Source organism: Podarcis gaigeae (assembly GCF_964106915.1).
Source record: "Podarcis gaigeae genome assembly, chromosome: 2".
NCBI classification, from domain to species: Eukaryota; Metazoa; Chordata; class Lepidosauria; order Squamata; family Lacertidae; genus Podarcis; species Podarcis gaigeae.
Window position 1 is genome coordinate 115,346,722 of NC_139679.1, and position 27,896 is coordinate 115,374,617.

General features: G+C 48.8%; 2 protein-coding genes across 2 annotated transcripts in view; one reads left to right on the forward strand and one right to left on the reverse strand.

Annotated features, from left to right (window-relative positions):
* Positions 1-3,480: 3,480 nt before the first annotated feature.
* On the forward strand, positions 3,481-10,394 carry LOC310838003 (vesicle-trafficking protein SEC22b-B-like). The gene is made up of 5 exons (XM_083725324.1): positions 3,481-3,701; positions 5,991-6,100; positions 7,299-7,459; positions 8,512-8,658; positions 8,958-10,394. The coding sequence occupies exons 1-5, from the start codon at positions 3,627-3,629 to the stop codon at positions 9,113-9,115; spliced, it is 651 nt and encodes a 216-aa protein (XP_083581450.1). The 5' UTR covers positions 3,481-3,626; the 3' UTR covers positions 9,116-10,394.
* Positions 9,896-27,896, reverse strand: part of NOTCH4 (notch receptor 4) — a 43,649-nt gene continuing 25,648 nt past the window's right edge. The window contains exons 17-27 of the mRNA XM_083722477.1: positions 27,143-27,561; positions 25,273-25,602; positions 24,272-24,435; positions 22,352-22,574; positions 16,419-16,509; positions 15,794-15,923; positions 14,878-15,119; positions 13,697-13,844; positions 12,405-12,502; positions 10,684-12,197; positions 9,896-10,431 (exon numbers count right to left, since the gene is read on the reverse strand). Coding sequence (XP_083578603.1) covers positions 11,829-12,197; positions 12,405-12,502; positions 13,697-13,844; positions 14,878-15,119; positions 15,794-15,923; positions 16,419-16,509; positions 22,352-22,574; positions 24,272-24,435; positions 25,273-25,602; positions 27,143-27,561 — 2,214 coding nt within the window. The 3' untranslated portion in view covers positions 9,896-10,431; positions 10,684-11,828. The remainder of the gene's footprint in view (positions 10,432-10,683; positions 12,198-12,404; positions 12,503-13,696; positions 13,845-14,877; positions 15,120-15,793; positions 15,924-16,418; positions 16,510-22,351; positions 22,575-24,271; positions 24,436-25,272; positions 25,603-27,142; positions 27,562-27,896) is intronic.

Here is a 27,896-nt window from a genome sequence, read left to right on the forward strand (position 1 = left end):
CTATTCCCAGAAACCGAGACCTGTTCCACGCCCTTCCCCTCAATAATAAGTGGCTGAATATTCAATTTACATTTCATAAAGTCCACAATGATCTCTTTTGTTTTCTTTAAGTTAAGGAGTAAGTTGTTTTTCCTGCACCACTCCCCCAACTGCTCAACTTCCTTCCTCTAGGCCACCTCCCCCTCTCCAGCCATGATTAAACCAAACTCCGTTGTAACTTCTGCGAACTTAATGATCTTATTACTGGGGTATTTGGGGGCACAGTCAGCTGTATAGATATCCTGCAAGGCAGCGGAGTACCAGAGTTTTCCTTCTCCTAGATGGGCTCCCTTCCCAGGTTGACGAGCCCCATCTGCCTCTCACATCCCTTTTCAGAACATGCAGAGCCCACCTGAGTGCAGCAGCCCTGTTCTTCCCACCTGTGAATCCCAGCCACTGGCAGTCTGAGGCAAGCTATCGCTGTTTTGTGGCCATTAGCCTCTGAAAAAGACTGTCAGGTGCTTGCAGGTAAAGGTATACCGTATTTTTCGCCCCATAGGATGCACCGGCCCATAGGACGCACCAAGTTTTTTTGGGGGGGGAAATAAAGGGGGGGAAATCCCCCCCAGGAGCTTGTGGGGCCAGCAGCGGGGAGAAGCGCTCTTCTCCCCGCCGCCCGCCTGCAGACCAGGTCCGGGGACAGCGGGAAGACGCGCTGCGCCTCCCAGCTGTCCCCGGAGCTTGCAGGGCAGGCAGCGGGGAGAAGCGCGCGTCTCCCCGCCGTCAGCCTCCAAACCACATTGGGAGACAGTGGGATGGCGGCGTTCCGCCTCCCCGCTGTCCCCCGACCTTGTGGGGCTGGCGCTGCGGCTCTCCTGAAGCCTGGAGAGCGAAAGGGGTCGGTGCGCACCGACCCCTCTCGCTCTCCAGGCTTCAGCAAAAGCCTGCATTCGCCCCATAGGGCGCACACACATTTCCCCTTCATTTTTGGAGGGGAAAAAGTGCGTCCTATAGGGCGAAAAATACGGTACTTTGCCCAGGGTTGTAGGCGCATGCACGTTTTTTGAACTGATCATACGATATCATACGATATCCTCATCAAAATGCCAACCTGTACTTTATCCCTTTAACATTTAGGGCCTATCCACACACTTTCCTGTCCTCTCCTCTTTCTGTACAATTTGTTATAGGAGCAAAACCGTTTTTAATATGGACAGAGACATGCCAAAAGCACACTGGAATATCGGCAACTCTGTTCAGATACGGCTGCCATATGACCAGACACAGCCAGGATTCATCTGTTGAATTTTCAAAAACCCGGGTTGCTTGAGATTTTGCAAAAGAAGCTCAACAACATTTTACCCCCCCCCAAAAAAAATTTGCCCCCCCCCAACTTTTGTGTCCAGATTTTCACTTTTTGAAATATGGCAACCCTAGTTCAGGAGAGCTTTTTGGTTAAAAAGTGTGACTGAATAAGGACTTTTAAAAGGTACTAATGCAGAGGTCTCACCCAAGACCCCTTTATCATAATTTTGGCATGGCCAAATGTCAGCCTAGCGTAAGACCTCTGTCTTAAAAATGTAAAAAAAGAACAAAAACGAGGGAGGCAAGGCCCAAAGCACATCAGTCTTGCTCACTCTCCAGAAAGTACAAGCATCCCTCTAGGCCATTGTGGAACATGAAAACTAGGAGCTTGTAATAACTGCAGTTTCACACTTCCTGTCCATTTTTTTTAATGGTGTGCAGCCACAGGGACAGAATTACCTGTGTGCGTGGCCGCAAAAGGCCCAAGAAGACAGCACCAAAACATTTCATGCACCGCACTCCTTGCTACTGGTATGGCCATCAGGCAGAGCTGTAGCTACAGGGGGGCTAGCTGGGGGCTAGCTCCCAGCCTATGTGTGTGGGTACGCAAATGCACATGGGGTGTGTGTGAAATAAAGTCTACTTTCACCCTAGGCCAGGAAACAATACAATGTCTGTGAAGAACATATGCTTTCAAAAATGAGTGAGTGGGTGGCCATGCACCAGCGATGCGCACAGAAAAACTGGATCTGAGTGACCTGTTTGTGAGATGTAGCCCTTGCCTAGAAGCGCCCACCTTCAACATCTATGATACAGCCTGTGTCAAGGGACACTCCACAGAAGGCAGGACAAGACAGTGGTGTCAGTCTCTGCAAGCACCAAGAGCTGACACTCAGTGGTCAGTGCAGGGGTCAGCATACTTTTTCAGCAGAGGTCCCTCAGACCTTGTGAGGGGTTGGACTATATTTTTTGGGGGGGGCAATGAATGAATTCCTATGCCCCACAAATAACACAGAGATGCATTTTAAATAAAAGGACACATTCTACTCATGTAAAAACACACTGATTCCTGGACCGTCTGCGGGCCGGATTGAGAAGACAATTGGGCCGGATCCGGCCCACGGGCCTTAGTTTGCCTACCCATGGGGCAGAGCATCTGAAGAAGGTCCCAGGTTCAGTTCCTGACATCTCCAAAAAAAGGGCAAGAGTGCCCCCTGTTTGAAACTTTGCTGCCAGTCTGTGCTGACAGTACTGAGCTAGGTGGACCAATGGTTTGACTCGGCATAAGCCAACTTCCTGTGTTCCTGTGCAATTGCATTTGAAGCTGGGGGAGCGGAAGAAATGCTACAAATGAGCAGTTGAGGGGGATGAGATGCTGGAGGGAGGGGGCAGCTGGGAAACGAGATCAGTCTAGGGAGCAACAACTGGCTTTTCAAGAATGACTGAGTGAATGGTGTCCATTCCAAAGAAAACAGACGCTCCGGGAATACTCCAGGCAAAGGAACTCTGCACAGGCTCAGAAGCCCCCTCAGCTCAACGCGCCTGCAATTTGTAACAGCAGAACTTAAACTTTACACCACAGAGTAGACCTATGTAGAACTGCGCTGTAAAGCTGGCAAGCACCCCCAGTGGCCACTCGTTTTTTGAGTGGTTTGTAAGTTTTGCAAAATAAATTGCAAAAGCGCAACAAGCCACAATAGCCAAAACCAGACAACCTAAAAAGTTACTTCCACTTCTTTTTTTGGCATCATTACTTTGTACTTTGGTAATTTACTGGTGCCTGCTGTTTTTGAAGTCTGCCATATTCCTGTTCAGTAACTTTCAAATTATTATTATTTGCAAAATTGTATTATTATAATACAAAACCACGACCAAGATAATGCAACCCACAAGGCCCAATAATCAAAGTTGCAAAAATGCCCAATGCAGCCACGATGGCCAAAGCAGCTCAGCCCATCAAGCTATACAATACTAATTGCAACTTTTTTTTTTTTTTTTTTGCAAAACTCCCACAATGACTAAAATCAACACAAGCTAAAGAGTTGTTGCTGCTGCTGCTGCTGCTAACGATATTACTAGCAGGGATATTACCTCCAAGGCGAAAGAGAGAGAGGAGGAGCCCTTCGGAGGCCGGGCGGGGCGTGCGCGCCTCGCCTGATGCCAAACTAACTTCTTGGCGGCGTCGCTCCGCCCCGCTTCGCCCGCGATTTGCATCCCTCCCGTCGGCCACGTCAGCCGGGAGTCCGGGTCCGGCTGCAGCCTCCGGAGGGGAGGGGGAGAGGGATACCCCCCCCTTAAAAAACACCCCAGGACCCCCCTTTCCCTCCCCGCCCCCAGACAGGATGGTCTTGCTTACCATGATTAGCCGGGTCCAAGACGGGCTTCTCCTGGCGGCTTCTATGCAAGAAACGGAGCAGGTAAGAGGAAGGAGGAACCCAGGAGTCCGGGGCTTCTAGGGCATCTCCGCCCCCCACCCCGCTCAGCCAACCCTCTCCAGCTCTAACCACTAGGAAATCCTTTCCTCTCAAGGGTCACGTTTCCGCTTTTTAGGACCCTTTTCGCTACTTCTTACTTGCACCTGGTTTTGTTCTACGTGGGAAACTCAGCCAGATGGGCGGGGTATAAATAATAAATTATTATTATTGTTGTTGGTGGGGGGGGAGTGAACTTTCAAACCTGGTTTCAGAGATGATTTAGGTAGGGGTTATGACAGTGGCGCACGTGGAGTGGGGGTGTTAAACAAATAAATTAATAGCACCAAACGTCCCGGGGCGTCTGTTTGAAGGCTGCAGTCTAGTACACACATCTGCAAGGAAACTCAATTGAAAAACAATGAGACATCTTCTGAGTACAAATAATAATAATAATAATAATATATATAGCAGGGGTGGATAAATGCCAGTTTGGGGGACCTGATCTGGACCCACTCCTCCTCTTGGTAATTTTTCTGCCCCACTTCGAGATCCCATGGGTTTTGAAGGCAGTGCAAAATAAATTAGTAAATTAAAAAGTAAGATGGTGCCCTGATTTGGAATGCTCAGTGGTGGAGCATCTGCTTTGCTTGCAGAAATTCCCAGGTCCAGTCCTGATATTTCCAGGTACAGTTAGGGGAGGCCTCACTCTGGAACCCCGGAGTGCTGCTTCCGGCCAGTGTTGACAGTACAGTGGTCTGACTCACTATAAGGCAGCTTCCTGCGTTACAGATCTACCCTTCCCACCATTGGAAAAAGGAAGAATAAATCCCTCTCCTGCCTCCCAGTTGATGTGTGGGGCAGATGAGTGTGCCCACTTTTGGCCCCGCCCTCTGCTGGCATGTGGCTCTCAGAGGTTTGGCTGAGGGCGAACGCGGCCCTTGATGCAGAAAGGGCTGCTCCAACGTATAGGAGACCGCTGTAAGTGTGCTTTGTATTCTAGGCTAATTTTGTCTTTCCCTGGCACTTCATTACACACACTCATATATAGAACCAGCTTTAGGCAGGTGAACCATAACTGCTAAAGAGAGCTTCCTGGCTCAGAGCCAGTTTACCTTTGAATACCAGAACTTGGGAGAAGATCACAAGGGTCCTTCAGAAGCTAACAAAAATGGGCAGCTAACTAGGGACGTGGGTGGCACTGTGGGGTAAACCACAGAGCCTAGGGCTTGCTGATCAGAAGGTTGGTGGTTCGAATCCCCGCGATGGGGTGAGCTCCCATTGTTCAGTCCCTGTTCCTGCCAAACCTAGCAGTTCGAAAGCACGTCAAAGTGCAAGTAGATAAATAGGTACTGCTCCGGCGGGAAGGTAAACGGTGTTTCGGTGCGCTGCTCTGGTTCGCCAGAAGCGGCTTAGTCATGCTGGCCACATGACCCAGAAGCTGTACGCCGGCTCCCTTGGCCAATAAAGCAAGATGAGCGCCGCAACCCCAGAGTCGGCCACGACTAGACCTTTGACTGGCAAGTGATGAAAACAAGTTGCCAGACTAGATTATTCAGCAAGACTGTTATTCTTTTCCCTAAACGGACTTAGGCAATCCAATGTGTGCCCTCATGCTCCCATCTTTAGTATTCAGGCAATAATGCCAGCCTGCCATGCAAAGCTGTTGTAGGATTAAGTGTGCTATAACAATCCTCTAACAATGCCTAATAATGTAATTGCCTTCCTCTCTTCCTGTGGGAGCGCAGAAGTCTTGGGATCATAGAGATTCTTCCCACCCCAGAACCAGCTGTATCCAGTCCCCTTCCCAGAATTTTTATTTAAGCTCCTTGGCTGGTGTGAGAGATTTTGCCGCTGGAGGTGAATTATTATTGCGGTGTTATAAGTATAATCATTTGATTTGTTTCCCACCCTTCACCTTAACGCCCCAAGGGCACATCACAACAGTTTCAAACGCAACATTAAAAACCGTTTAAAACAAATTGCAGCCGCAGGAACAGGGTGGGCCGTAAAAATATATTTCTTGAGTATCCAAGACCAGGGTAAAAAGAAGATCGGCTGAATCAGGCCAGCGGCCTACCCTGGTCTAGCATCCTGTTCACAGAGTGTTCACAGATGCCTTTTTTCTGGGAAGCTTAACAGCAGGACCGTCAGAGAGCGACACCACCAGTCTTCCTACCTGTAGCTCTCAGAAACTGATATTCAGAGGAATATTCAGCCCCCGACAGGGGAGGGAAAACGTAGTCTCCGCTAGCCTTCTCCCCTTGGTGTTAGTCCATATTATTTCCTCTGCAGTCGAACCGGAACTTCCAAGAATATCACAGTCAAGCGAAGCAACTTTTCCGGAAGCTTGGGGAGCATTCGCCGAACCGCTGTTCCTTGCAGGCTGGGGCGATGACTTTCCAGTAAGTGTTTCTCAGAAATAAGGAGGGAGCGTGGTATTAAAAGGGCATCTCTTTTGACAACCTGTGAACTTTTAAAAGATGCTATAACAGCGCTGGGATTGACAGGGCAGTAGGCGGATGGTGTAGGGGGGTCTGTATCCTTCCGGATGTTATTCATAGAAGTATCTTAGAATTAGGGACACGGGTGGCGCTGTGGGTTAAACCACAGAGCCTAGGACTTGCCGATCAGAAGGTCGGCGGTTTGAATCCCCGCGACGGGGTGAGCTCCCGTTGCTCGGTCCCTGCTCCTGCCAACCTAGCAGTTCGAAAGCACCTCAAAGTGCAAGTAGATAAAGAGGTACCACTCTGGCAGGAAGGTAAACGGCGTTTCCGTGCGCTGCTCTGGTTCGCCAGAAGCGGCTTAGTCATGCTGGCCACATGACCCGGAAGCTGTACGCCAGCTCCCTCGGCCAATAAAGTGAAATGAGCGCCGCAACCCCAGAGTCGGCACGACTGGGCCTAATGGTCAGGGGTCCCTTTACCTTTACCTTTTTATTTTAGAATTATAAACTTGGAAGGGGACCCTGAGGGTCATCTAGTCCAACCTCCTGCAGTGCAGGAATCTTTTGCCCAAGGTAGCTCCCATCATCCCTGGCCGCCGGCCATGCTGGCTGGGGCTGATGCCTGCTGGAGTCCAAGAACAGCTTGCGGGTCGCAGGTTTCCCCATCCCTGCTGCGGATGCGTGTTTCTTGCTTAGAGTGCGGGGGGCCCTGTGTTCGAATCCTGAATGTGAAACCTGCCTGGACTGGGGGAAGCTACAATTGAGAGAAGTTGGAGCATGTGCTTTGCATGCAGAAGGTCCAATCCCTTTGCTTATCTAGATTTTAAAAAGTGTTCTTGGGCAGCAGGGCTGGAAAATGCCTCTTTCTTCGATGGGGAAGAGTTGCTGCCAATCATATTTCACAACACTGAACTAGATGGACCAATCGTGTGACTCGGTATAAGGCAGCCTATGTTCCCATTTGGGAGACGGTGGTTCCTTTATTCATGCATTATCCCAACGTTGTAAATTATTTGCATTATTTTACTAGTGTGGTTGCGCTGCTACAAATTCCTAGGATCTAGAAACTTTCTTGTGAGGCTGTTTGTGCTCGCTTGAAGGAGCCGGATCATGACCTCCCTTCCTCCTCGCTTCTGTGCCCTCTTCCTCCTCTGCAGCTACCTGATCAGCCAGGGCATTTGCTACCTGACGCTGTGCGAAGCCGCTTACTCCAAAAAGCTGGCCTTCGCCTTCCTGGAGGAGCTGCAAGCCGAATTCTGGGAGCTGTACGGGAAGAAGGTATCCTCCGTGTCACGGCCGTACGCCTTCATCGAGTTTGGTGCGTACTAAATGGGGGAGCCTCTCCAGCCCAGCCCAGCCAGCCTTCTAGTCCTCATTGTCTAAACTGTTCCAGTTACAGATAGGTAGCCGTGTTGGTCTGCCATAGTCAAAACAAAAAAAATTCCTTCCAGTAGCACCTTAAAGACCAACTAAGTTAGTTCTTGGTATGAGCTTTCGTGTGCATGCACACTTTTTCAGATACACTTCTTCGTGTGCATGCACACGAAAGCTCATACCAAGAACTAACTTAGTTGGTCTTTAAGGTGCTACTGGAAGGAATTTTTTTTGTTTTGTCTAAACTGTGTTAGGCAACACAAAACTCCTACCTGCCTTGCAAGCAGAAGACCTTAGGTTCAGTCCTGGTGGCTATTGGATCTGGAGTGTATTTTTATTTATTTGTCTAGAAGAGACAGTGGACCACCTCCAGGTTTCTTTCTTTATTTGGGTGGGTGGGGGGGCGAGAGCTAATTTGCCTGCTCCCTTGAGCCAATTTTTCTGACCCCCTGCAAAACTTGGAATAAAAATAAAAGCAGGCCCACATTCACTTTGGGCCACGTGTACACACCACAGCAGCATGGAGTAGTGGCCAGAATGCTGGCCTAGGACCTGGGAGAGCAGGGTTCGACAGTGGAATTTGCTGCCAAGGAGTGTGGTGGAGTCTCCTTCTTTGGAGGTCTTTAAGCAGAGGCTTGACAACCATATGTCAGGAGTGCTCTGATGGTGTTTCCTGCTTGGCAGGGGGTTGGACTCGATGGCCCTTGTGGTCTCTTCCAACTCTAGGATTCTATGATTCTAAATCCCCACTCAGTCACTGGGTGAGCTTGGACCTGTGTTGTTACACAAATAAAATGGATGGGGGGGGGGGACTGTGGGCACTACCTTGAAGTCCTTAGAGAAAAATCAGGATACCAGTGCAAAAAAACAACAAACCACTGGGTGGGGTGAGTGGCCTCAGCCCCACCCACCCCCAAAAGCTGAGTCCCTGTGGCCTAGTAGTAGTTCATCTCAGATGTTGCCAATCCACGAAACCCTCCTATATTTTTTTTAAAGACCTCTATATCCAGAAGCTTAAGAAATCCTACCTGGACACCTGGTCCAAGCGCCACCTGAGCAGCATCAACATGGAGCTACAGGATGTTCAGAAGATCATGGTGACCAACATTGAAGAGGTGCTCCAACGTGGAGAGGCCTTATCAGGTATGGGGAAAAGGGGGTTGGTGATCAGTGCTGCGGGGAGATCTGTGCCTACGCAGTGATCTGCGTGTCGTATTGGAAGTCACAGAGCAAAATATCATGTCTGTCTAATTTGGGGCCTGGGGTGGATGCGAGGATATCACATCCCCAGGTTTGGGAGGAAATCCAGGCCTGGACATATTCGCCTACGACAGGTTAGCCGCTCGCCGTGGCGAGTGGGAAGAGAAAAAACGGCGAAGATGGGGTTTTAAAAGGTCCGTTATCCAGCCCTGTCTTCTTTTTTTCCTCTATTTGCCCTCCAGCTCTGGATTACAAGGCTAGCAACCTGTCAACTCTCTCTAAGAAATACCGCCATGACGCCAAACTCCTCAACAGCCGTTCCGCCTACGCCAAAGCCGCCGCTACCAGTCTTGTCTTTGTGATACTGATGATCTACATACGCTTCTGGTGGCTGGTGTGACCCTGCGCTGCCTGCCTTCCTTCCGCCCTCCTTCTTTGGTCCTGCCTCATACGGGGATCTGTGAAAAGAGCGGGGTGTGTTTCTGCGCCCCCCTCGCTCCGCCCTCCCCCAAGAGGCTGCTGTAGCACCTCTGGGAGAAACGGGAACTTGTGGAACTTGTTACTATTTTCAAGCATGGCACCGTTTGCCACCCTGCGGCTAAACCTGGAATGACAACCGGTAGAGAGAAGTTCAGCATGGGGACTGTTTGCAATTGCGATGAGTGTGGTTGCTTTTTTTGCTTTTAATCTGCAAAGCGTTCTGCAGCTTCCTTTGTCTTTTCAATGGACAAGGAAAAGAGAGAGGGGCACCTGTTTTTGGCAATCGCAAAAACAGCCAACGCACAGAGAGAGTCCCACGGCATCTTCTAAACAACCTAGGTGGGGATCTTGTTCCTCTACAGATGTTGACGGGCTCCCATCTGCTTCAGCCACTATGTCCCACTGGTCAGAGATGCTAGGAGTTATAGTTCAGGAACAACTAGGTGGCTACAGGTGATCCCCTCCTTGCTGTAGAAGCTCTGAATGCTACCATGTTAGATAGGTTAGTGCAGCTGTTGCAGACAGAGAAACCATGCTTGAAATAAGATGGAGGGTGCTGAGGAATCATTCCAAGTGAGGCTGGTGTTTTTTTTAGTTAAGATCATGGTGCTTTTTCAATAAATGTTATTTCCCATGAAACTGGGAGCAGGCGACTCGACAGTGGGTGGGGGAAGGGGGAAAAACTGCTCGTAAAAAAACCTCCAAAGCTAGTACATTTATTTTAGCAGTACATTTTCAGATATTCAGGGCTCAGCCTGAGTTCCAGCAAGAGCCAGTCCAGAACCTAATTTTCAATCCAAGGATATGTGACTGGATGACACAAGGGGAGAGTGTTTTTGAGCATGTGCAGAGTGTAGGCAAGGGTTACCTTTTTGTACTGGCTTTTAATGGCAGTCTGCCACGCACGAAATTTTGCTTCGAATGAACCAGTTTGGTTTAGCAAAGCGGACTGAATTCGTTCAAAAATCTCTGAACAACGCCCAAAAGTCATTCTAATGATTTCTGGGTGAACTGAATGCAAAATAAGTTTGGTTTTTTTGTGTGTGTGGGGTGTGTTTGTAGAACTTTCAACGGTTTCTAGCTCATTTTCAGGTTCATTGGCTTACATGTTTTGTTTTGTTTTGTTTTTACTCTTTAGACTCTTTGGGCTTTTAAGCTTAAAGATCATAATGGCTGGGGAAAATATATCTTAAAAACTGCTTTGTGTGTGGATTTTGATATTTGCTTAGCCTTCCTCTTTTCGCTCTATAAGACGCACCAGACCACAAGACGCACCTAGTTTTTGGAGGAGGAAAACAAGAAAAAAAATATTCTGAATCTCAGAAGCCAGAACAGCAAGAGGGATTGTTGCGCAGTGAAAGCAGCAATCCCTCTTGCTGTTCTGGCTTCTGGGATAGCTGTGCAGCCTGCATTCGCTCCATAAGACGCATACACATTTCCCCTTACTTTTTAGGAGGGAAAAATTGAGTCTTATAGAGCAAAAAATACGGTATATTTTATGCTTCAGCACAGCTGCTTGCAACATTCTGAATGCTGAATTTGTGTGTGTGTGTATTTGCTAAGGATAATTTGGATAAATCTAAACCAAGCGTGAACCAAACTAGTTTATATCGCACAGGTACTAGAAGTAGTTTTCCTTTTTGGACACCCTGAACTAGCTCTTTTTAAAAATGAACTTTTCAAGCACGGCAGCCGATCCTTTCCCCAGGACACTGCCAGGAGATTTTTCACTTGCTTCAATTGTTTTTGGGTTGTTAGCCACAGTATCTATGCTCAACCTCCACTATCACAGGCAGCACACCTCCGAATATTAGTTATTGGGAAATGCAGGTGGAGAGAGTTCTCTTGTGCTCAGTCTTCCTACAGGCATTTGGTTGGTCCTTGTGAAAGCAGGACACTGGACTAGATGGGCATTTGGACTGATCTGGCAGGCTCTTCTTATGCCCCTCTCCCAATTTTTCTAAGGGTTGGGGGACAGAGCTCAACCCTTCTCCCTGATAATTTTTGTTTAGGTGCTGGGAGGAGGAGCAGGGAAGATTAGCCGCAAGAGAGCAGATCCCCGGTTCTGATTTCTAAGGAGCCCTCGAGGTTCTAAGCAGGCAGAGCTGAGCTATGCTACGTGGCAGGGATGGTGTGTAATCATTGCGAGGCCTGGTCTTCATAAACCCCCGTCTATCTAATTCTGCACCAGTGGAAGAGCAAAGCCAACCATGACAGCGCGTATATTGGGGAATTGCAGCTTGGGGAAGCGGGGCGAAAGACCACTCTGACCCCAGTAGCCTGAGATCGTCCACCATTATCCAACAGCGAGTTATGATCAAGGATTTCTCTGTATGCTCCAAGCTGTGTGACATATTGCCACGGACCCGTGCAACAACACCTTGTACGACCTCAGATGTGTCCTCAGACATTTCTCCGGTTTTACAGAAGATCCTCCTTGTTCCTCCATGCAGGACGTCTAAATCTGCCCTCGGGCACCGCTCGGCTCTGAATTGCCTCCCTTCGTGGTGCCGTCCTGTGACATCATCCCAGCCCTGCATGACCTCATCAGGAAGCGCCACACCATGCCTCAGTCCGCTGTCGCTGACTCGCAACTGTAGCCTCTGGCCAACCCAGACCCAGAGGGTGCAGAGTCACTCGTCGGGTGGCCCCACAGTGTTTTCTGATTGGCCAATCGGCAGCGTGGGAGCGGGGAGGTCCTTAAAAGGGCCCTTGTTCTCTGGGACTGGAGTTAGCCGCTGGTTCCCTGGTTGCCACTTTAACCTGCGTGGACTGCCGGCAGACCGTTGGGGCTGGGGGCGTGGCCTGTGTGGCGAGAGCTGCTGGGAGGGGCGGGGGCAGTCCAAGAGGGCCAGGATGTCGTGATGGAGGCGCTCGAGGGCCACATCCTTCGGGAGGCGGCCCACGTGGTCCCGGATGCTCTGCTTGGCTCCGTTTTGGAGAAGAAGGCAGGCCACTTTGTAGCTCCCCTCTTGGGCAGCCACAAACAACGGCGTCTGTGCCTGATGGAAGGGTGCAAAATAGATTAAAGTCACATCTCCACAAATCTATTTAAAACATGCTTATAAAACAGCCATGGCTTCCCTCAAGGAATGCTGGGAAATACAGTTTGTTAAAGGTGCTGAGGCTTGTTAGCAGACCCCTACAGTTTCCCCTCCACCTCTGACGTGTCTGTTTTCAGACGGCGTGAGCAGAAATACATTACCTACCCGATTATCCTGGCTGTCCTTATCAGCTCCATTTCTGAGCAGGACAAGGGTGGCACGGACGTTATTGACCGCCGCAGCCCAGTGGAGGGCCGTTTTTCCTGTGGGACAGAGAATACAGGGATTGACTGAATCGAAATCCATGAGGTTCTCTGGGTGATCTTGGCCAAGTCGCCATCAATCAGCCAAACCAAACCTCCTTGGCGGAGCTCCCTGGTGTAGACTTACATAGGGTTGCCATACGTCCAGAATTTCCTGGGCATAGCCAGAACAGTGCCCAGACGGAAACTACTGAAATGTGCGGGAAAATTCAGTCGTATGACAACCCTTCTCGGAAGTGTATTTCCTTAAAAATAGCTCAAAAACTTAAAACTCAAAAAAATATATATATTTTGAGATTTAGCAAGAAAAAGCTCAACAAGTCTGGGCAAAACTAAAAACTTTTGTGTCCTAATTTTCACTTTTTGAAATATGGCAACCCTAACTTACAGCAAATCAGCCTGCCAGGACCCCAGATGTGGGACGGCCGCCGCAGCAAGGAGATGGCTTGTCCGCACCCAAGCAAACAGTTCTGCATCCTTTATGCACAAAGCAAAATCCATAAAGCTATGGTTTTCCCAATAGTGATGTATGGAAGTGAGAGCTGGACCATAAAGAAGGCTGATCGCCGAAGAATTGATGCTTTTGAATTATGGCGCTGGAGGAGACTCTTGAGAGTCCCATGGACTGCAAGAAGATCAAACCTATCCATTCTTAAGGAAATCAGCCCTGAGTGCTCACTGGAAGGACAGATCATGAAGCTGAGGCTCCAATACTTTGGCCACCTCATGAGAAGAGAAGACTCCCTGGAAAAGACCCTGATGTTGGGAAAGATGGAGGGCACAAGGAGAAGGGGACGACAGAGGACGAGATGGTTGGACAGTGTTCGCGAAGCCACTAAAACGAGTTTGACCAAACTGCGGGAGGCAGTGGAAGACAGGAGTGCCTGGCATGCTCTGGTCCAGGGGGTCACGAAGAGTCGGACACGACTAAACGGCTAAACAACAACAGCAACAAAAGTGTATATCTGTTTACCTAGAACTTCCCATTGCACCCGACTGGTGAGGCCATAGGTGGCAACTGCCCAAAGTCTCTCCACAGATAAGCACAGCATCAATGCGACCCAATTAGCATACATCAAAGCGAGTGAATGCACAGACATATATAAGCTCAGTCCTACAACAACTATTAGTTTTGGTGTTATCTTGACTACCAAGATGGCATTTGCAGGCCTTCTGGGCAAGCAATCCCCTCACCTCTCTTATCCACAGCCCTGATGTCAGCGTGATTGGCGACCAGCTCCTCCACCATGTTTTCAACCCCAAGCCGTGTGGCAAGCATGAGAGGGGTGGTGCCGTCGTGCGCTGATGCGTCCAAGTCTGTATGCCGGTGCCGCAGAAGGATCTGTGGAGAAAATGTTCCCTTTTTAAAAAAATTGCTGCTGGCTCACTCCTGCCAGTGGGCCGCTGGCCTCATCCAGCAGAGCTCTCCTTATGCTCTTGCCACAGTCACTCCTCTCCAGGGTTTCCCCCAAGCAATCAGAGACTGCTCCTGCATGCAGCCAACCTCTCCTCTGCTCTTTTCATGCCTCTCTTGGTCCTGGGAGACCAGAGGGAAGGGGAGCTTGTCGCAACAGGATGGAGGAGACAACCTATGACACTTCACCAGCCTGACTCGTCTCTGCCTCTTGACCTCCTCCTCTCCTGCTTCCGATTCTGGACTTCTCTCTGCTACAGTCTCCCTGCTCACCAAGCCCTGTTACCTCCTCAGCTTCCCACACCTCCTCCTCCCAGTCTTCTGCCTCTGACCATTCATTGTTGTCCCACCACCACTCCCAGGGCTCTCAGCCTTCTTCCTTTGGGGGTTCCCCAGCTGGTTTTCCCCACCGTTCCTCTGCGTCCAAAGACACCCACCTAGTCTCGCATTCTGTTCTCCCCGTGGCCAACCAGATGCGCCCCCAAGAAGCCCGAGAGAAGGACCCAAGTGCACCCACCTCCCCAATTGTGATTCCCAGCGAGTGCTCTTCAGAGGCATATATTGCCTCTGACAGTGTTAGAGAGAAGAAGAGTTTGGATTTGGATTTGACATCCCGCTTTATCACTACCTGAAGGAGTCTCAAAGCGGCTAACATTCTCCTTTCCGTTCCTCCCCCACAACAAACACTCTGTGAGGTAAGTGGGGCTGAGAGACTTCAGAGAAGTGTGACTGGCCCAAGGTCACCCAGCAGCTGCAGGTGGAGGAGCAGGGAATCAAACCCGGTTCACCAGATTACAAGTCTACTGCTCTTAACCACTGTACCACACTGGGAGAGAACATGGTCATTGTGACCAGTATGATAGCCTTGTCCTCTGTGTTCAAAGAGTCTTGTTTGTATGGAGAAGGCCTTCTGGGAGTGTGATGTCATTTCACCCTTGCACCTCCGTTTTATTTTAGTCACCTGGAATACACCCAGCGCATCGGCAGCGATGGCGCTGTGCAAGGGGCTCCGTCCCCACTGGTCGCGGGCGTTGACGTTGGCGCCGGAGGCCAGGAGCCTGCGGGCGGCATCAGCACGGGAGAATCGAGCTGCCAAGTGAAGGGGCGTCTCTCCAGGGCTTCCCTTCTGCCCCTCTGCCCAGGATCCCTCCAGGTCCAATCCAGGAGAATGGGCCAAAGGCATCATGGGGGTCAGGCCACAAACTGGAGGGATAAAAAAAGGGCATTTCATGAAGGTCAGACTTGTAACTAGGGACGGACATCCATTTCGGTTTCCCTCTGCCTCTCATTTTCCCAATCTTGAGTTCCATTCTCCAGATTTCCTCATCAGTTTGTCAGCGTTATTATTTATCTATTTTTGGGTTTATTGGTGAGATTTCTATTTTTTAAAATCTCAATAAGATAACGAAACAAAAAGAAGAAAGGAGAGAGAGAGAAAAGAACGAGAAAAGGAAAAGAAGCATTAGAGAAAAATTAAGAAGGCTTCTGGTTTTCCATCTGCCTGTTACATTTAAAAAAGAAATTATTTAAGACATTCAGTCCATGTCTTCTCCATTTTCTGTTAAACAATATTTCTATTAAGTCAATTTTTTAAAAGAAGAAAAGCCCCCTCATGAAAATTTGCCAGCCTTTTAGTGCACATTTCTCCCTTCATACACATTTATGTGTGCAATTTTGGCAAATATACATGTGTTTGCAAAGCAATCTCTCCTAGTATTATTATTATATAATTCATTATGATATAATATTATATTTATCTTGCCCTCCCCCCCCCCCCCCGGTTCAGACCAGCCCTGTGGGCAGGATCTTTCCTTATGACATCCAGTCCAGGGGCTTGTTGTTGACGGCTTCCCTTGATGGCCTGCTTCCCTCTTTACCTGGCTTTTGAGTCTTGACGGCCTTCGCCTTGGGGTCCTTCTCCTGGCTTGAGGTTGGCGTGCTGAACTGCACCTGCTTCTTTGGCCTAGACTGGCCTCGGTCCGGGATCGAGACGGCATCTGCATCACCCTGTACCAAAGAGGCTATAAAAAGTTTGCTCTGTCCCTGCTAGTGGAACGGGACCAACAACATGGGCACTGCTGCGACTGCGGGCGTCTCCCCTCTGCCACCCTCTGCACCCTGCCTGCCACCCATTCTCCCTGCATACCTGGCACTGTGATGGGAACAAATGTGACCCTTCTCTGTTCCTTCGTGGGGGGAAATAAAGTAAAAGGGGACATATTTGTCCCCACCACTTTCTCTATGGCCCAACTATGGTGCCACACTTGAAGAAGAAGAAGAGTTTGGATTTGATACCCGAAGGAGCCTCAAAGCGGCTAACATTCTCCTTTCCCTTTTTACGAGTCCACCGCTCTTAACCACACTGGTTCTCTGTGATATATTGATTTATTTTTTAAAGTTGTTATGATGGCCCTGGCCCTGGCCTTGCCTGTAGGGCTCTGGACATGCACTCTGCCATCCGAATCCTAGCAGCAGCACTGCCTCCTCATCCGGACCAAATACCTCCATATCTGCATAGTTCAGCGGTCCATCAAAGTGGGGGCTGGAGCACATGTCGGGGTCATCTACAAATTCAGCACTCGGCTTCATTGGCCTGGATTGTGGAGAGAGCGGGAAAGAAATGGATAGGAATAAGGAGAGATCCCAGGCTGCTGCTGCTGTTGTTATGAGATTGCGGTGTTAATCCCTGGATCCAGCAAGTGCTAAAATCAAATGAAGGCTTCTAATTTTTGGAGTAGCCTGTTTAGCTCCCTGGTGAGGTATAAAGAGAACAAAGGAAAGGGGTCTGTGAGAGACGGCAAATGCCCCCCCTCAACTCACAGATAGGGAGAAGGAGAAAAAAGGCAAAAAAGAATTGGAGAGCAGTGATGTGACCTAGAGGTAAAGCAGCAGATTGGAGAGTTAGAGAATGTTTGAGAACAATATTTGATTTTTGTTTGACTCCACAGCTGCGGAGGAGCAGTACCCTTTTGGGATGTCAATGCACTGAACCCCTCCATCGCAAGCTCAGGTTTCATATACAATAGTACCTCGGATGTTGAACGGAAACGGTTCCGGAAGTCCGTTCGACTTCCAAAACGTTCAGAAACCAAGGCGCAGCTTTTAAAATACATTCAGTAATGAGTTAAAACAAAGCCACTCCCGATCTAGAGAGGGGGTGGGGTTGCGGGCTCTTGACCCATCAACAATCTCGCGGGGCTGACGCCAGCCCCGTGAGAAGCGGGGATTCCCCCTAGCTCATTAATATTCACCGCCCACGGCGGCAGCCAATCGGCTGCCGCAAAGGGCGGGCCCTCACAGGTTCACTTAAGGTCGGGGCAGCCCGGGGCTCTGTTGGTTTCTGCTTCCTTCACTGAGCAGCGAAGTGCTTGTCACAAGACAATGTTTACATTCCACAGTCAAGTGCTGTTGGGTTTTCTCACGGGAAAGGAGACTGGATGTGACGTACACTGGTTTCCTGTTTTTCACTGTTCTTTGCAGTTCAGTGTTGTTTCTCTCCGTGCTTTAGAGGAGAGAGGATGCCTTTCTCTGCTCCGGCAGAGGGAAGATGTTTTTCTGTAAATTACCAGCTTTTGAAGTGTAAATAAAGTAATATAGAGCATGTTGGCACGTACTTTTCATCATTCCGCTGTGCACTGGACACTGCTTATCTCCAACATATGGTTATGGGCCCAGAAAAACGCAGTGTTTTGAGAATGGACTCCAGAAGTCGGGCTCCTGGCAAAGGAACAAAGGAGCAAAGAATTGGAGTGCCGGCAAAGGATCGGAATGCAGAGGGCCGGATCGGACGATATCTCTGCGCGTCAAGATGATTTGATGAGGTATGTGCTACTGCTCCGGGCAGCCTGCCAGCTTCTAATTAATGGCTTTATGGCTGGACTTTGAACTTTTATAGCCGGTTTTGCCGTGGCACAGGCAAAAGGCTAGAAGGATAAATTTTTCCTATGCTGGGGGAAATCGAAAGTAAAGCAGCTGCAGCAGTGTCGCAGCATGAATTTAAGACAGCAGAGAGAACTTTCACTTTTGAACTTGCCTTTGCAATGCGGTTTGAAGCAGCTGCAGATAAGCAAAGCAGTTAAGCAGAAAGGCACAGGTTCACAGGCAGAGGCTGTTTTTGAATTTGCTTTTGGAATGAAGCAGCACAGACACAGCTTGTATGAAGCAGCCTGATTTAAAGCAGCAGAGATGACGCAGAAGGCTAATGCCATAGTCATGATGGCTAGCTGCAGAAGGCTGGATGAGGCAAGTGGGGAATTTGATGCCAATCAGCCAAATGCTCAACTCAGAGTAGCCTGTGATACTGCCATGATTCTGAATGAAGCGGATCGCCGGGGTGCTAGCTGCATCAACAAGGGGGAAACTTCACAGACGTCATCCCATAGTGCAGTGGAACCACCAGATGGCGCCAAAGCTTTGAAGGCAGTGAAATGCTACACGTGTGGACGTCTAGGCCATATGAAGAGGGAATGCAGATATCCCAGGGCCAAGACAGAGCAGCGCAGCGAAAGCTCATCGCGTGGAAAAGGCCGAGGCAAAGGCAAAGGTCCGGTGTCCAGGACAACGCAGCACAAGGCAATGGTCTCACGCTTCACTCCAAAGGTTGCAGAGGTCCAGAAGACGTCTAGATCTTTCTTCGTTGTTGATTCGGCTGCAACGCATCACATGTGCAACGATAAGCGACTGTTCGTGTCTTTTACACCGCAGGAAGGTGCGATTCACCAGGCGGATGACCACACAATTCCCAGTAAAGGCTACGGAACTGTTGTTCTTCACAGTTTGGACTTATCGATACAGGATGTGCTTTATGTGCCAGATGCCAAGCATAATCTGCTCAGCGTTGGACAGCTGAATTAGCGGAAAATTGACGTTTCCTTTAAGAACAAAAGGTGCATCATCACAAAGAAAAATGATTATGTATTGCATGCTGAATATGTTGATCGTTTGTATGTTTTGTATTTTGATGATGTTGTGCAGGATGACACTTGTTGCATTGCAGGTTCTAACAAAAGTTTGCATGCAGAATGTATTCACGATTTTCATCGAAAATTTGGTCATTTGCATTTTGAGGCAGTATCTAAAATGCCTGCCTTGGTTGAAGGTATGACTATTAAACCCTGCAGGTACCACATGAAGTGCAAGGCATGCGCAGCAAACAAAGTGAAAATGGCTGTGAAAGGTAAGGTGTCTAGTAGGCAAGCTACAGAACCATACCAGGTTGTTCATGCTGATTTGGTTGGACCACTAGCGCCCTCTTTGGGTGGAAACAGGTACTTCATGGTTCTCATTGATGCATTTTCCAGGTATATTTATGTGTACAATCTCAAGCAGAAATCAGAGGCTTTTCCAAGGTTCAAGGAATTCTGTGCTTGGTTGGGAAATGTGCATGGTAAGAAGGTAAAGACTCTTTTCAGTGATCGCGGGGGAGAATTCACTTCTCAGCAGTTTGAAGCTTTTCTGACTGAGAAAGGAATTCAACACGATTTGTCTAGTCCTCGCTCGCCATGGCAGAATGGACTTGCGGAACGAGCAAATCAGACATTGCTTCAAGGGTTAAAAACCTTGCTGCATGATGCCAATCTTCCAGAGAGTTATTGGGCCGAAGCTCTCTCATGTTTCACTTACAGTTATAATCGCAGGTTATCTTCAGCGATTGGTTGTACCCCCTATGAGAAGATGTTTGGCAAGAAGCCATACATCAAACACATGAAAATTTTTGGTTCTGACATGTGGGTTCACTCACCACAAAACTCCAAGTTAGACAAGCGTGGATTGCATGGTATCTTTCTAGGTTATCAGAAAGGGTCTTACAGAATAATGATGACTGACTCTAAGACAATTAAGCTCACAAGAAGTGTTGAGTACAATGCCAAGTGGGGGGAGAATGTGGGAATTTTCCAATGTTATCCTGATGACAGTGATGAAACTGAGGATAGTCAAAAGCAACCGCAACAACCCACACCCACTGATGAAGGTTCTGATTCTGAGTCTGAAACTGAATCGGGTGATTCAGAGGATTTCAAGAGTGCGAAAGCCTCTATGCGACCCTCTGAAAGCTCTGATCAAGAATTGGAGGAACCATTGTTCACAATAGGTCACTTTTCTCCTAAGAAGGAAGAGGAGAGTATTGAAGACTTAAGGCTAATTCGTAGGTCACAGAGAGCCACAAAAGGCAGACCTCCAAAGAGATTTGCTGATGAGTTTGCTAAGATAGCAGTAACAGCTGTTAAAAGCTCCAAGAAGGTGTTTGAACCTTCAAGTTTCCAAGAAATCCAGGATTTGGATTCAAAGGAAGCTGAGCCATGGTTAAATGCCATGAAGGCTGAGCTTGATTCCTTGGAAAGGAACAAAACATGGGACCTTGTTCCAGTAGTTCCAGGAATGAAACTGCTTGGAAGCAAATGGGTCTTCAAAGCGAAGACAGATCAAAATGGCAAGATAGTCAGACACAAAGCCAGATTGGTAGCCAGAGGTTTTGCACAGGTACCAGGTGAAGACTATCACGAGACCTACTCACCCACCGTGAGGTATGAGAGCATTAGGCTTATGCTCAAGCTAGCTGCAGAAGAGAATCTACACATTAGTCACCATGATGTGAATACAGCTTTTCTGTACGGATCTCTAGATGAATCACTTTATATGCTTCCACCTGATGGCGTACAGGTAAAACAGGGATTTGTTTGTGCTCTGAAGAAGTCCCTTTATGGTCTCAAACAAAGTGCACGGTGTTGGCACACAAAACTCACTGAAGTATTGTTTTCTCTAGGTTTTGAGCAAGGGAAATCTGATCCATGTGTATTTGTCAAAGAGGAGGGGCAAAAGAAACTGTATTGTTTGTTTTATGTTGATGATCTTTTATTCTTTTGGAAGGATGTCACAATGTACAATAATGCCCTAGCTCAATTGAAAGAGCACTTTGACATGAAAGATCTTGGTGAGGTAAACAACTACCTATCTCTGGAAATAGAGAGAGATCAAGATGGTAACATTCTAGTACACCAGTCACGTAAAATTGCTGATGTGTTAAGCAAACTAAACCTGATGGATGCTAACCCTGTAGACACACCGATGACAACAGGTTATCAGGTAGATGACACTGAAGAAGCATTTTCTGATACTACACTGTACAGAAGTGTGCTAGGCAAGCTAAACTTCATTGCCAGATGTTCAAGACCAGACATTGCTGTTAGCTGTAATTTGCTAAGCAGACAAGTCAACAATCCTACTGTTAAGGATTGGAAAGCTCTGAAATGCATAGCGCGGTATTTGAAAGGCACTATGCATTACAGACTGAGATTTAACAATCAGAAGTCTGGTGGTCTTGAGATATTTGCAGATGCAAGTTTTGGAAGTGACACTACAGACAGGAAAAGTACGTCTGGAGTTTGCTATAAGTACAATCAGGGTCTATTTGATTGGTCATGCAAGAAGCAAACAACAGTTAGCTTAAGTACTTGTGAAGCTGAACTGAATGCACTGTCTTATTCACTTAAAGATTGTGAATGGTTGTTACAATTGTGCAAAGACATGAAAATTCCTGTCAAATGTCCAATCCAGGTTTACCAGGACAACAAAGCATGTTTGGCTTTGCTGAATTCTGAAGGTTGTAAGCAAAGCACGAAGCACTTGCAATTGAAGTTGCAACATGCTAGGGAACGTATTCAAAAGGGACTCGTAACGGTGTCCTATATGCCAGGTAATGAAATTCCTGCTGATGTATTGTCCAAGATTGTATCAAGGGATCAACACTGTACCTATGTGCAGAAGTTGGGTTTGTACTAATATTGTACGAACACGCTGCCCAGTGATGTTCACAGAAAGGGGGAGGATGTTGGTTTCTGCTTCCTTCACTGAGCAGCGAAGTGCTTGTCACAAGACAATGTTTACATTCCACAGTCAAGTGCTGTTGGGTTTTCTCACGGGAAAGGAGACTGGATGTGACGTACACTGGTTTCCTGTTTTTCACTGTTCTTTGCAGTTCAGTGTTGTTTCTCTCCGTGCTTTAGAGGAGAGAGGATGCCTTTCTCTGCTCCGGCAGAGGGAAGATGTTTTTCTGTAAATTACCAGCTTTTGAAGTGTAAATAAAGTAATATAGAGCATGTTGGCACGTACTTTTCATCATTCCGCTGTGCACTGGACACTGCTTATCTCCAACAGGCTCGCCCCTTTCGTTCCCCCAGCAGCAGCAGTTTGGAGGTCTTGGCCCCCCCCCAATATTTTTTATAAGTCGGTATGGGCCCCCGCCCCCCCAATATTTTTTATAAGTCGGCGCCCCGAGTGGTGTCTCAGGTTAAGAACAGTTTCAGGTTAAGAACGGACCTCTGGAACGAATTAGGTTCTTAACCTGAGGTACCACTGTAAGTGGACTGAGTACCCAAGCCATCCTCCTTGTTTGGTGCCAAGCCAAGGCTGCCGCCAGCCATGCCTTTCATACTCACTTGAGCCCAATGGCGTCCTCTCCCACCGGGTCCCGGCGGCACCGTCGCTTCTTGGCCTGGTGTGGAGCAAACCCAGGGGGGAACCAGAGGGAGCCGTGTTCGCGCCTCTGGGGCCGGCGGATCCTCCAGACTCCGAGGAAGACGGCCAGCGCTATGACCACAACGGCAGCACCAACGCCGTATATGAGAGGCCCCGAGAAATGGGAAACGGAGGCCTGGGGATCTGGTGGTGGGGAGGAGAGAGAATGTGAAACAGGAGCCCCCCCTCACCAAATCCCATCTGCGCTACCGATTTATATCAGTTCCATACCAGTTTCCTAAGCACGGCTTCCTTCTAAATAATTGCGGGAATTGTGGTTTGGCAAGAATTATCTGGTAAAGATCCATTGGTATTTGCCCTGAACGGTGCTATAAAGAGCAATTGGGGGTGGGGAGGGAAATAGCAGGCGAGAGGTGGGGTTTCCAGCAGAAAAATGGCGTGAAGGCCCTGATCTGGACAGGGAGCACGTTCTGAATCAAACCCCCTTGACTAACATTTTCTGCAAAAACAGAAGTGGCGTTTTTGTGGCTATCCTTTGGGATGTAGGGGGCAAGGAGGACTCTTCCCTCCCCCCCTGATATGCCATAATTTCCAGATTCCCAGCTTGCTTTGCCTTTAAAAAGAAAAAAGAGTAAAGCCCCATCCACATAACAGACTTAAAACAGTATAATACACTCTAATCAATAGGAAGAATTTTCTTTTCTTTTTATTTTTTACCTTTCGGGTAACATCTTTATTGAAAATTCAAAAATACATAACTACAGTGGTGCCTCACAAGACGAAATTAATTCGTTCTGCGAGTCTCTTCGTGCAGTTTTTTCGTCTTGCGAAGCACCCCTATTAGCAGCTTAGCGGCTTAGAAAAAGGGGGGGAAGGAAAAAAATCTCAAGAACTTGCAAGACGTTTTCGTCTTGCGAAGCAAGCCCATAGGGAAATTCGTCTTGCGAAGCACCTCAAAAGACGGAAAACTCTTTCGTCTAGTGAGTTTTTCGTCTTGCGAGGCATTCGTCTTGCGGGGCACCACTGTACCATATTTTTCGCCCTATAGGACACACTTTTTCCCCTCCAAAAATGAAGGGGAAATGTGTGTGCGTCCTATGGGGCGAATGCAGGCTTTCGCTGAAGCCTGGAGAGCGAGAGGGGTCGGTGCGCACTGACCCCTCTTGCTCTCCAGGCTTCAGGAAGCTCCCCGCAACCCTTGGGAGACCGGTGCAACTTCACGCCGGTGTCCCAAGGGTTGCGCAGAGCTGCCTGCATCCCAAAGCCTGGGGCGCGCTGAAGAGCCCGTCCTGGGCTTCGGGCAGCTCTGTGCAGCCCTTGGGACACTGGCGCGACTTCCCGCCGGGCTCCCTAGGCTTGCGGATAGCAGCCTATTCTGGGGGTTGGGGTCGGGGGAAGCTCGGGCTTTATTTCCTTATTTCTTTATTTCCCCCCCAAAAAAACTAGGTGCACCCTATGGGCCGGTGCACCCTATGGGGCGAAAAATACGGTATATGCGCACCAAACATGGTGAGATGCAAACAAAAAGAGAAAAATAAAAAGAGAAACACAATGGGTGACCTGGGGTCAGGCATTGTCCCTCAGCCTGGCCTATGTCACAGGGTTCGTGTGAGGATGAAAACAAGCAGGAGGAGAACCGTGTATCCCGTATTTATGAAGGAAAAGTATGAAGTGAAACTCCACTCTGTTCTAACCAGACAGGAGGGCTCTCTTTTCCCTTCCAGCATTTCTCAACCTGTGGGTCCCCAGATGTTGTTGAACTACAACTCCCATCACCCCTAGCTAGCAAGTCCAGAGCTCACGGATGATGGAAGTTGTAGTCCAACAGAACCGCTGCTTGAAACTCTCAGGAATTCGGGCCTAGCGTGTCTGCTACCTACCATTTCCCGCAGACTCGACCCAGGCAGCTACCACTGGGTATGGCACCAGGGACTCGAGGCTTCCTTTGGCTGATAAGGCCGCCAAGAAATTCAGGACACTTTGGGGGGATGTGAAGCACTGCCCTGAGCACTGGTTCCCATCCACGGCCAAGAAGATGGTAAATCTGCAACAAAAGACAAGAAAGCCAAAAACAAATAAATGCAAAGTAAAATAAATACGAAATAGTTGAGCAACCCTTCTTCCCAGGGACCGCGAAACTGCAGCTCTGTGAGGTACACACTTGCTTTTCCTCTGCTCTTTCCAGGCAATTTAAAGCTTTTTCCCGCAATTTAAAGCTTTGCGTTCAATCGTCCTGTTTTTTGCCATGGGGTTCCCCCCACAAAAAGCTGTGCTTTAGAGCTGAATCAGAACAAATGTCCATCCATAGAAAACTCTAGTTGACAATTGCTCCGATTCAGCTTCAAAGAGTGGGCTTTTGTAGGGAACACTCGGGGGGGGGGATGCTTAGAAACACAAAGCATTAAAGGACAGACCTGTGCCTTGAAAGACGGGGAAAATGATAGATAATGAACTGGAAGAAAAATATTGAAAATAACTTTCCCTAAGAAACCAGAAGCTTTTCTTTTAGGTATCATAGGACTAGAGATCCCGAAACTATTTATGTACGTGACCACGGCTGTGCAGATTCTGTTAGCCCAGAAATGGAAAGATGGTACAACTCTGACCAAAGAAGAGTGGCAGACAAACTGATGAACTATGCTGAGATGGCAAAAACTTACAGGAACACAGTGGTACCCGAGTTAAGAACTTAATTTGTTTGGAGGTCTGTCCTTAACCTGAAACTGTTCTTAACCCGAGGTACTATTTCTGGGTTAGCGGAGTCTGTAACCTGAAGCGTCTGTAACCCGAGGTACCACTGTAATTAGAAATCAGGAAGAAGAGGTCTGGCATGGTGTGGAATGATTGGTGCAGACACAGAGAAAGGGAGGCTCTCTCTTACCCAACAGTCTCCTCCAAAGTCTCAGGTCGAACCTCCGTCCAGTTGCTCCTGCTTCCAAGCAGCTCCTTTCCCGTGTAGGAGTAAATCCTCTCCCTGCCCCGGGAATCTTGCTGAACTTGCAGCGCCGTCCGCACAGCGACCGCCAGAGAATACAGGAAATGGGGAAGGTCCTTGCGGGGAAGCAGGACAGCCAGGCCCAAGGCGGAGTTCCCGAGTGGGCCAGGATGAGACCGACAATCTCCCCCATCCCAGCCACATGAGGCCTCGTTGCATCCTCTGTCGCAGTGCCCGTCCGAGGAGTGGTCCCGACAATATTGCTCATAGAAAGGGCTGAGGAGGAAAAGTTTGTTGTGTGAGGAATGTCATGGGTAAAGTGGGTCCATAAAAACATTTTTTCACCTATACCACTAAAACTTGATAGGGATGGGAAGATCTGCCAGTCCCTCACTTTTCTACATTTTGCAGCCATTTGTGGAATTTTTAAAAAACCAGAACCTCATGAACGTTCAAAATAGAACCCCCAGCTTCAAGGGAAGTCTACCTCTGAATATCAATTGCTGAGGACAAGCAAGAGAAGAACACTTGTCTATCTCAGTTTTTGGCTCGCAAGGAAGCATCTTGGAGGGCACTTTTGTAAACAAACGGCAAGGGAACCAGCTCCATATTGTCTCTACGTCCGGCTTGTGGGCTTCCTAAGAGGCACCTGGGTCACCACTGTGATAAACAGGACGCTGGACCAGATGGGCCTTTGGTTTCGTCCAGCCGGGTCCTTCTTAGATTTTTAAGAACAGGCAAGGAAGTGTCTGGCTCTGTTTTGCCAGGAGAGATAAATTGGCACTCTGCCACCCTCAGATCCATTTCTATATGTGCCTTGAGGCACACACACCACATGCTAAGTGCACAGGGACACAGGAAGCTGCCTTAAACCAAGTCAAACCATGGCTACATCTAGCACAGTATTGTCTACACTGACAGGGAGTGGCTCTCTAGGGTTTCCGCACTAGCTGGAGATGCTCTCCCTTCCACTGACAGAAGCAGCAATGCTTCTGGAAGCCAAGTTGCTGGAAACCGCAGAACCCGGAGAGGTATGAAAGGGGCAGAGGAGACGTTAGCTTCGTGCAGGCACAGTCTCAGATTGGGGGAAACCCTGGAGAGGAGGGCAGCTGCGGTGAGGGAGCGGGGGACCTTCGGTCTCAGCAACTGCTTCATGGGGTCAAGAAGAAGAAAAAGAAGAAGAAGAAGAGGAGGAGGATTAGGAGGAGGAGTTTGGATTTGATATCCTGCTTTATCACTACCCGAAGAAGTCTCAAAGTGGCTAACATTCTCCTTTCCCTTCCTCCCCCACAACAAACACTCTGTGAGGTGACTGAGGCTGAGAGACTTCAAAGAAGTATGACTAGTCCAAGGTCCCCCAGCAGCTGCATGTGGAGGAGCGAGGAAGCGAACCCGGTTCCCCAGATTACAAGACTACAGCTCTTAACCACTACACCACACTGGCTCACACCTGCTGAAGATGGGTTGCTGTGCTCATTAGGCCCGACACCCCTGTGCAGATCCCATTTTTGCTAATAAAGAGTTAACTTCAACTTGCACAGTGTGATTTACTGCTGGCTCGCTCCTGTCATTTGCCCCCATCCTCATCCCTGCTGAGACTCAGGTGGAAGGCAAATCTGCCAGCCAGTGCCACCCCATGGAACCACTAGTAAGTAAGATGCCAGCCTCCACTGGTGCCCACAGCAGTTTCTCCAGCCTGCAAACAAGTCCATCGGCCCTAAGAGGTTGGCCGCCTCTGTCCTACTCGGCCAATGCTAGACCCCGCTCCCCACCCCACAGACCCCCCCATTCGCCACACCCCCTGGCAATGACCCACTTGCAAGGCTTCCACGGGGCACAGTCAAATCCGTCATACAGGCAGTCCTCGCTACGGCAGCGGCGCTCACAATCCCCGTCCCGGAAAGCCGCCTGGCACATCTCCTGCTTTGGGCAGGACCTCCAAGGATCAAGCACGCCCAGGGAACAGTCGCCACCATCCCAGTTGGTCTCAGGGGAGCTGCAGGCTCGGTCACAGCGCTGGTTTCCTGCCACCAGCCGGCACTCGGAGCTTGTGGTGGTTTTGGTGGTGGGACAGGAACCCGAGGAGCAGGGGGGGAGGTGGCAGTCATGTCCAGAGAACCCTTCCACACACATGCACCGGAGTCCGGACGGGTGGGCGATGCAAACTCCCCCGTTGTGGCAGTGGAGCGATCCACAAGGAGGGGCTCGCAGCTCACAGGTGGTTCCTTCATAACCCTAGGTAGTGATGAGTGGGGAAGTAAAGGTCATTAAAAAAAAACAACTTCCACAGTCTACTTTTATTTCTGTCTGGAAACAAGATGGCACATTTAGAATTAATTAGCACTGACAAGGCTTTTTTTTCAGCTGGAACTCAGTTCCGGCACCTCTCAGAGCAGAGGGCCTTTTTGGTAGTGGCACCCGCCCTGTGGAACGCCCTCCCATCAGATGTCAATGAAATAAACAACTATCTGACTTTTAGAAGACATCTGAAGGCAACCCTGTTTAGGAAAGTTTTTAATGACTGATGTTTCAATGTATTTTTAATATTTTGTTGGAAGCCGCCCAGGGTG